At 39.7% G+C, this 9,673-nt stretch overlaps 1 protein-coding gene across 2 annotated transcripts; it reads right to left on the minus strand.

Moving 5' to 3' along the window:
- Positions 1 to 2,403: 2,403 nt before the first annotated feature.
- Positions 2,404 to 9,672, minus strand: SCRN3 (secernin 3). 2 transcript variants are annotated; one of them, XM_064434403.1, is made up of 7 exons: positions 9,417 to 9,672; positions 9,114 to 9,295; positions 8,160 to 8,359; positions 7,257 to 7,472; positions 4,613 to 4,775; positions 4,072 to 4,252; positions 2,404 to 3,305 (listed from the first exon to the last, which is right to left on the minus strand). In XM_064434403.1, the coding sequence occupies exons 1-7, from the start codon at positions 9,582 to 9,584 to the stop codon at positions 3,150 to 3,152; spliced, it is 1,266 nt and encodes a 421-aa protein (XP_064290473.1). In that variant the 5' UTR covers positions 9,585 to 9,672; the 3' UTR covers positions 2,404 to 3,149. The 2 variants fall into 2 exon arrangements, with proteins under 2 accessions (XP_064290473.1, XP_064290474.1); XM_064434404.1 differs by having other exon boundaries at positions 7,257 to 7,469; positions 9,417 to 9,671.
- Between the last annotated feature and the right edge of the window lies 1 nt (position 9,673).

Genomic DNA, 9,673 nt, shown 5'->3' on the forward strand with positions numbered 1-9,673 from the left:
ATTTTTTTAATTAATTCTTCAAACATTCAAGAATTTGATCTGAGGGCAGTTTTACAGTTCTGTTTATAGCCGATGTTCTTGCACTCTTTCTCATTTTCATCATAGAAGTCCTGTTTCCCCTAGATTTGAACACAACATATCTGTTTTAAATAAGAAATTGCTCAAAATTGCTGCCTAGAAAAGGCTCTCTGTTACAAAGCTAATACAGAGAACACCTTTGATTACCAACCAATACCACATTCTCTTAGATTTACTGCTACAATATTGTGACTGCTGATGTCATACCCATTAGTCTGATGAGTGTGTGATGGTTGATAAATAAAGAAGCTAGGAATGAAATACAGGATATAATATTTTGTTTCTAAATCACTTGGTACTTCTGGAAGCCAATAATAGACTTTGAATTGTTTTAGAAAGTTAAGTAACCCTTTTATCTGGTAAATGCTTGCTTTCACCAAGGAGCACTGGCACGTGTTGAATGGTTGACAAGCTGATGTTCTGTCAATAGGTGATATATTCCTATGTGTTTTTCTGGTAGTTAGAAACAGCTTTGCTTTAAAGAAGTGGTCACTAGTGCAATGACTTCCTTTATTTTGAAGGTGGATTAGTTTGGGATGAATCTCTTGGAAGATGAAAACATCTATTGAACAAGTCTAGAGGAATGTCCAGTGAAAGATTGGATCTTCTTCTAGGACTAATCTCAAAATAATTGTCATAATAAACAGGGATGGATGTAACACCTAATTTTCTAGTACAAAATTTTAGTACTTTTTTATTTCAATAATGATCCTTCTCTCATAAAGCTCTAGACCTTTTAAAGATACATTCCTAGGTGCAAACCCATGAGAAGATTGCCCTCTAGGGGACATTCTTTGTTTGTTTTTTTTTAATATGAGGTTGTGGGAGGGAGGATTATTTGTTTCTCCTGATCCCATCTTTATTTTCTGTTTTTACACTGCGTGTCTTCTAGGAGAAGAAAATCCCAAGGAAAAAGGTACTGAAATATCCTGTACTCTGTTGGCAATCACTTTAACTGTCTCCACACATTACATTGTTTTTACTTTGTATCCTGTAGACCAGCAAGGAAAAGGCAACACATAAATAAGAGGCACAGTTGGACTGTATCTGTGTTAGGACTGGACCAATGTGCTTGACCCCGTTCACTGCCACCCCATGATTAAGGGGCCAAGAAGTTTGCTTAAAGGCCTGCCCCAACTTCACTGCTGTTCTTTCTGTATAACTTCAGTCTTTGCAATGTAGCATAAAACTATTTCACTTGGTTTGCTGTGCTGCCTGAAAACTTGATTCATACCTTGGTTTCCAGCACAGTTTCACCTGGCATTTACTGATGCTTTAAAGCTATCAGTGTGGAACAGCTCATGAGCAAAAAGAGGAAAAGAAACATAATTATTGGATAAGGACATCTCATAAGGAAAACAGGTAAATACAGCAAATTTTTAATAAATCTATATTCCAGTTATCAAACTGGACTATTGAACTTCTGTATTGAACCACTGTGCTATGGAACATCTAAGAAATTTTGTTGTCAACAGAGGCACAAATTGTTCAATCAATTCAAACATACTTTGTCTTACTTACTCCCATTCTTGCTACTGCCATGTGGTACACATCAGGTCACTAGAAATAGAAAGTTCATCAGCCCTTCCTAACTCAGTAGTTTCTTGCTGTGAATCTGAACACAGCATCCCAAATTAATTTCTACTCTTATTGTAGGATCAGAAAGAATTTTACCAAGCTCTTCATTTTCATATTAACTCTGCAAACTTCACTGACTATCTATTCTTTATATTTAACGTTTTTTACCAGTGGGGTATTGAATAGTTTAAGAATAAGAAAACTGCATGTGAAAAATTGTCAAAGAATGATCTTTCTGTGGTTTGCTGTGTGGGGAGGGATGCAGTGTTATGTCCCACATTGCTGCTGCAGCTCTAGTTTGCAGAAGTCCTGCATTTTGAGTGGTTTTTTTTGTTGTTTTTCCTTATAGTCATGCTTGTTTTTCTGACTTATTGATCATGAGGTAAAATCAGTGTCTTCCTTGTTGTTTGTTTAGTTTGGCCTCTGCCACAGATAATAAAAGTGGTGTCATATATTGATCATTACTTTTAAACAGGATCAGGAAGGGTTTCTGGTAGGGCAAAAAGCTTGATTAAATTAAGTCCATAGTCTATTCACTCTGGCAAAAAAAAAATCATGGTTTAAAAGGCTTTAAAATGAAAAAAAATAAGTGCTTTTAAGTGTCCTGCTGAGTACTTGTATATACTTGTGTAGCCCAACCTCTTCCTTTTGAATTGCCCAATTTTAAAAAGTAACAATTCAAGAAATATTTTAGAACTCCCCCATGATGTTATAAAGTGCACTGCAAAATTAATTTGACAATAATAATCTTGTATATAAATAAGTTTATTTTTCACTATTGGGGTGGGAACAATAGACAGGAAAGTGAAATCTGTGGGGAACTTACAGAATGCTTGCATTGCTGAATTTCATGTAATAAGATTTCACAATCACTCCCAGCAAAATATTATTATTGTAACTATGATTTATTTTTAATATACCTTGAACTCAGCCTCATTTTACATTGAAGGAATAGAAGGTTCATATATTAAATGTATCTTAGAATAGTTTTACCAAACAACTGAGTATTAATCTTACTTGGTTTGGGTTTTTTTCCTTCAGTGTTCATCATAGTTCATCATCTAAAATAGACATTTTAGAAAGTCTTCAGCATGGCCATTTTAATTCAGTAGTCTGAAATTCTGCTACATTTCTCCTGACTATAAAAGCTGCATGTGAGTACACTAGATCTGGGTTCTCCAGAGCTGAGTTAGTGTTCTTCATTCAGAGATGGGGCTGTTCACTAATTTAGTCAAGCTATTGCATTCTAATTGCATCTGTTTGGCAAAATCAATCTCTGCTGACAGCTTTGTGCCATGTACAATGCCACTGCCTGGCTCTTAGCAGCCTTTCCAGCATTCTTATAATCAAAAGCCATTTGTCCTGAATATGAATCTGCATCTTTAAAACTGTCCATGCTATGTGATAGACTAAAAACAGGACGTTAATCTATATAGCCTCTTCATTAGAAGACCCAATTATAATCCAGATTTTACCACATTCAAATAATATTCTTAGCCATATATTTTGAGTTCTTCTTCTACACACTGTGAAAAAAGATTAACTACTTGTTGAGTATCAAGGCATCCATTTTGCAGGATTGATTCCATTTGACTTATCTTCTGTTTCTCCAACTCCTGTATCTCTTTGAGCATTTTTTTACCTTTGTCCTGCAAAAAGAAACATTTGTTTCACTAAAAATTATACAGAGCACAGAGTAATCACCCTAACAAAATTCTGTTCTACTGTCCTTATTTTAATCTTTTAAGAGTTTCTAGGGTCCACATTTATGTTGGTAGAAATCAGTATCATGAAAAGTTTTCTTAGATATCTTTCCTAATATCTACCATTCACTTAATCTCCTTTGTCTGATAGATTGAAGAAATATTAAGGCTCCTTAGGTATTAGTTACCAAAACTTAAGGTTTGGCATATGGGTTACTTTTGAGAAGATGTATCTGTAGATAGGAGAGATTTTCTGCTAAAAGTAAGCAGCTACCTTCCCACTTCTCGTGTGTGTTCAGCTATCTTTGTCATCTTGTTTCCTTTCAGTGATGAAAGGCAAGCTCTCCTTTGCACCGGAGCCCAGGGGCCTGAGTAGCTGCAGGAACTCGTGGCAGGAGCAGTGTGTTGGCCTGTGGCTGCTGGGGCATTTCCCCGTTATGTGCCTGGTGTGGGAGTCTGCGGGGGCTGCTGTGCAAGGTGAGCAGCACAGATCCTCACCTGCAGCTCAGCCTGCCAGTACAGCACAGTGCTGCTGGCAACTCCCAGTGCCAGGGACACGTGCCTGCCAGATGCCAACACACTGGGCTTCTGGGGCACTGCACTGTTCTTGCAATCCATCAAAGGGCATCAACTGGTATCACAGTAACCAAATGTGAGCCAGGACCTTATATAAACCACCTGCTTGCACTGAAATCTAATTTAATCAACATACCTTGATAGTTTCCATAACTACAGCAGCACTTTCATGTTTTTTATAGAGCTCATGTCTTCGATCTGGCTTACTCTGAAAACGTGGTTGCTTCTTAACTGGATCATCATGACCAAATGTAGGGGACATAGTTTTTAATAACTGAGTAATACCGGGCACGAAAATGAAAGGCTTGAATACAGATCTAGAAAATAAAAATAGAACAGAGATCCTTTACTGACACTGTTTTGTTAAAATTGTTGAGTCAGTAAATTGCTGTGTTTTTTCCCATTCTTTTACTTGCTTCTTTTAAGAAAAAAGTATTAAAAACCATCTAATGGTGTTAAAGTCATTGTCACAGCAGTGTTCCATTAAGTAGGTTGGTAGATACCATTAATATACATAATGTACATTTATGTTCCACCTACATTTTGACTGTGCTTTTTCAGGGGGAAAAAGAAAACCGACCCAAAGCAAAAAGGTTATAATATAACTAGGCAAATTGCAACACTTTTTCACTTAGATATTTGTAATTTTTTATCCACTTTACTTGCTGCTACATCACCTGGCAGGATCTGGAGTTCCAGTAAAGAAGTGAATACAGGGCAGATTAGGCTGCTGAGGCAGTACAGAAACCATGCTGCCAGTTGTCATAAATCCACCTTCCATGTTAATGCCACTCTCTTTGTCACGAAGGATTTCCATCATTATTTCAGAAGTGATAGATCCTGTTCAAGATACAATGCAATTATTTAGCCACAGAGCTAATATATTACCAACTGACTGACATGTTCCCTACAACTGACTGCTTTTGGCAATGCCAGTTTTAGTTTGTCTGTGTTGGCAGGGAAAAAAATCATCCCAATGGCAAACCTTAATATGGAATACACTTGTATTACTTTCCCCAAAGTATGTATTTCAAAGACAGGTGATAAGAACATGCCTTAAAAAATGGGGAATAGAAAGACAAATGAAAGGTAAATTTCACAGGGCTAGCAAATGGTCATTCACAAAGTAACTTCTCAGACAAAAATTAGTAACTTGGATTAAATTCTGAACTTTGAGCACTCTGTGGAAGTAAGACAGATCGTTATAATACTGGTTGATATTTGAAAAAAGTTAATATCACTATGTTGCTTTAAAGTTATAAAAATAACAACAGCCATGCATGGATTTTGTGTGAAATTTTAAAATGAAACACCAAGACTGTCACTTGTTTTGGGGGGTTTTTTGGTGAGTGGATTTTTTTCATTTTCATCCTTTCCAAAGAGGCACTGGGTGGCCTTACATTCTATGCTCAGAAGCCACAGTAGTACATCTATTTGTAGAAAAGTCTTTATCAGCAAGCTGTGTGGGGTTTATTGCCAAGTATCTATGAAAATAACTCCTGCTCAGGAGGAACAAAACCCTTTCCACATCTGTCTGTTCAGTGAAATCACTGTTGCTGTTAGTGTATGCTGAAGCTCAGATACTGGCATGGTATCACCAAACCATCCAATATTCTAACAGGCAGCTCTAGCAGGATGGTTTTCTTTTCACATTTGGTGTACCAGTAGAGGGTATGCTTATGGCAGTAAAACATTAGTTCACTTACTCTTTATTTTTTATTGGAAGGTATCGTCTACCACTTTACTATTTTAGTGTTTCCCTTACTGAGTTCTAACTGCAGAATTTTTTTATTAACTACCTTGCTGTTTCCTCTTAAAATAGTTACTCTGCTGCTAAGTTACATGTCTCCAATATTGTTTTTTCATACATGACCCAGGTTGCCTGTAGACAGGCATGCAGCACTACATTTCAACAAGAAATCACACTTAGATATATCTACAGTTACCTGGGAAGGTCAGAGAATTAAAGAAATCAGCAAGCTAGGTGAATCAAAGAGATTAAAAGAAGCAATGGTCATTTTGTCAGCTACAACTTGGCAACCTGTCCAGCAGGGAAGAAGGTACTGCATGTTTTACACTAGACTATATTATTTTTTTATGCCTGAAATACATTCCCTTTTTCTAAAAGTGGCCCTCACATAGTAGACAGCCTAGAAAAACCCCAGAACTGTAATGCCACTGACTGAAAAAGCAGAGAAGGGTAGATGAAGAAACCAGTGATTTTACTGATGCTGTAAACCAAATAGCTTTTAGTTAAGGCACCTATTTAAAATAAATCTAAACAATGTGAACCATATGAGACTGATAGCCTGAACACCTAGTGGGATTTTTAAAATGGCTCAGGTAAATGCCTGAAAATGGGGATTTAGAATGAAAACACAGATACAATCTCAGCATTGTTATAATACAAGTAAATACAGGTATTATGAAAATGCTTTCAGTATTCAGAACCTGCAATTCCCAAAATGAATGCAGGATTTACATGATCACTAGAGCAAGAGAGCAATGGTAATTCACTCTGATGCATTAACTAAATGCTAAACCTGGTCTAGCAGAGTTCAGCCAAATTAAAAAAAGAAACAAATGGTTGCAATGTAATCTTGATTCAGATTAATTACTTCAAATGAGCAAATGACTACAGCTACAGCAAAAACCTGCTAGATGGATGCAGTTAGAAGTGAAGTAATAGGTTCTTTCTTTAGGAGTCTGAAAAGTAAGCGTTTGATGTAGTGACTGCCTAGAGTACAGAAAATGATTTTGTTCTGCTCCTGGTGTGTTTTAGTAGACTATGCAAGTTTAGAGTAGCTATTACAGTGAAATGACAAAGATTTAAAAATTAATGTCAAAAATGAATGCAAGATATGTGACTGAATGCTGTTCTGTTGCCTTATATAAATGGTACCTGACTGAAGGTGTTCATAAGGTTCTTTGTGGTTGCAAACTGCTGGGATCTGTTTTAGCTTCTAGGTTTTTTCCTTAGCAGTACAATATTAATATGTAGCCTATCAAAATGTTTCAGAACAGATCTTACAGGGCATTTAGTGTTATGGTCATAATGTGACCTCTCAGGGTTGTTACTGTAGCTCTGTATGTTTGATATTTGACCCTTGTTTTAATTTTTCCTCCTCAATAAATTAGCAAAAATGGATAGAAACTTCCAAGTTCAGTGCTTCTCTTTTAGGCAAAAAATTATCCTAGTAAGTTGTGGTTCACCAAGTCATGCAAATGATTGCCTGCATCAGATGTATAAGAATTTATTACTTTAATTAATGCAGCTCACTAAATATTTTGCATATCTTGAAAAAAAAATCAAAATGGTACCTTTGTGTTTGTTCAGAAGCTTATAGCCTTCACAATATCGGCCTCCAGATGTGGTCATTCTGGCAGTATTGACATAAGAATATGTGGCAGCAAAATCAAATTCCTTTTCCCCATCCCACCAGCCATTGCTTTTGGCATATTCCTTCAGTTCTGGGTGTTCTCTGTCAATCTTGGTTGTGATAGAGAGCTGGTTGGAAATGTTCCGTACGCCTCCTGCTTGTGAGTTGCAGAAAGAATTGTTGTAATACATTGAATGATTTTTCTTGGTATTTTGTTTACAATTAGCTTAGTAAAACAAATTAGCCCTGAAGAATCTCCTACAAGATCAGTGGTGGTTTATTTCTGGCCCCTTGGTGGTTTATTTCTGGCCCTCTCTCCCCAGCTACATTTATTTTTCTGACTGAATTTTCACTGCCACTCATTTCTGACTCATTTGCTTCTATTGCCAACATTTTATTTCAGATTCTGTCCGGATTATTCCCACCTTTACATTCTTCTGAGACACCCAAAGACTGAGCTTGTCCTCCTACGTCCACTGGAAGAATCAGCCACTTCAGGGCCCAGTACATCAGCCCTGTCCCTAAATGAAATTGTCATGCATTGCTACCATCCTTAAGACAATGCATACTGCTGTCATTCTCGTGCTGACTTTCTTGCTGTCCTCTGTTTTCCAAGTGCAGGAGTGGTTATCTCTGCCTCTGAAAAGGCCCCTGTCCCTCAGCTCCTCTGACAAACTGCCAGCTACTCCACACTCATGCCCCAGGAAAGCAATGCCTGTTGTTTACAGGCACATGTGTGCAGCTCGAGGTTAGTCTGATGCCTTAATGAAAAGGTAAATGAAAACTGGAGAACTCCAAGTGTCACTGCACTTGAAATGTTTAGAACAAAGAGCATCATACATACCTTCTACTTTTTCTGCTGCCCAGTATTTTCCTGATGTCTCCAGCACCCATGCTTCCTTTCTGTCAGCTATCAGAAAACTGTTGTGGTATGTAAATGCCATGCTGCTCTCCATACAGTTTCCTCCCTGTCCATACTTTTCCAGCAAATCAACTATGACAGTAAGAGCCTTTTCAGCTGTGTCTGCTCTCTCAAGTCCAAGCCTAAAACAAAGGAAAAATGTTATTTTTGGAACTTTGAACTCCACATAGAACTATTCAGCCTGAGTATTCTGATTGACCTGGAATGATATTTCTATATGCAGCTGCCAGTTGTATGATCTGGTAAGGGAAAAACACAAATCAGGTAAAGGGCTTCTTTGAAGTGGGTCCTCTATGAACTTGATGTGGGGAAAAACACCAAATGGAAATACAGAAAGGCAGGGAGAGGGATCCTACAAAGTGCTTACAGTGGGGGGAAACTACCAAGAGAATTGACTGACTGCTGTAGGTTAAGGGAATTTACACTGGCACCTGTAGTGTAGGAACATGAACTTGTTATTTACATGGAAATAGGCACCTGAGACCAAAACTTAAAAATAATGTGAGTGATAGATGGGGGAATAGGAGAGGAGTACAGACCCTAGGAAAAGGCCCAAAAGTAGTGCCTGAAAAAACAGTGCTCTTGAAAAAGCCTTGTTCCAGTTTAGTATAAATTTTATAGAAAGAAAAACGTTTGCCAGTTCCTTTGGCAAATTCTGGTCTAGCGCCTGATACTTCTTACGGGCTCCTGGCAGAAATCTAGTGCTTGTGCCAAGAAATACTTACTTTTAACCGTGGGTGGAACAGTGGAAGGAGTGCCTTCTGAAAGTGAAAGTACTATTTCCCCATGTAACTTAAACAACCTGTTTCCACGTAAACGGAATCTGGTACCATTTAACAAAAAAAAAAAAAAAAAAAAAAAGCAGCTTGTGCACACCTTACGAGGTCCATGCCGAGGAGGGCTTCCCCATCGCAGACCTCCTCCCTGCCCCACACCGCCTCGTTGCCGATGCACACGCCGTGCTCGTTGGCGCCCATCTCGGCGCCCCAGAGCCAGGAGGGGCGGCTCAGGACCACGGCGTGGGTCCTCTCCGCCTGCTCGATGCTGATGTAGGTGCACTGCAAGAGGTCAGAGCACACTTGGATGGCGTCACCGTCCGGGCCCGCCGGCCGAAGCGCGCAGGCAGCGGCTGGCTGGCAGCCGTGCTCCCGCCGGAGCGCTCCTGCCCCGCGCCCTCACCTCCAGCGCGGCGCCGGGCGGGTGCGCGGCGGCCGGGAAGTGCACCACCTCCTGCACCTCATCTGCCGGCCGGTCCGAGTTCTTCCCGAACACCACGCGGCCCCCGGGCGCGGCGGGCGGCAGCGCCACGAAGGTGTCGCAGGAGCGGGGCGGCGGCCGGGGGAACATGCTGAGGGCCGAGGGGCGCGGGCCCGGCGCGGACAGCGGCAGCTCCGGCCCCGACAGCGGCGGCGGCGGCGCGGGGCGGTGCCCGCGGA

The sequence above is a fragment of the Passer domesticus genome, chromosome 10, assembly GCF_036417665.1.
Source record: "Passer domesticus isolate bPasDom1 chromosome 10, bPasDom1.hap1, whole genome shotgun sequence".
Lineage (NCBI taxonomy): Eukaryota > Metazoa > Chordata > Aves > Passeriformes > Passeridae > Passer > Passer domesticus.

Coding starts and splice junctions, on each gene's coding strand:
- SCRN3 (XM_064434403.1), bottom strand. CDS start 9,584: ATGTTCCCCCGGCCGCCGCCCCGCTCCTGCGACACCTTCGTGGCGCTG. Junction 9,296..9,416: donor CGCCCGGCGCCGCGCTGGAG/GTGAGGGCGCGG, acceptor GACCTCTTGCAG/TGCACCTACATCAGCATCGA. Junction 7,473..8,159: donor GGCAGCAGAAAAAGTAGAAG/GTATGTATGATG, acceptor GCAACTCACAAG/CAGGAGGCGTACGGAACATT.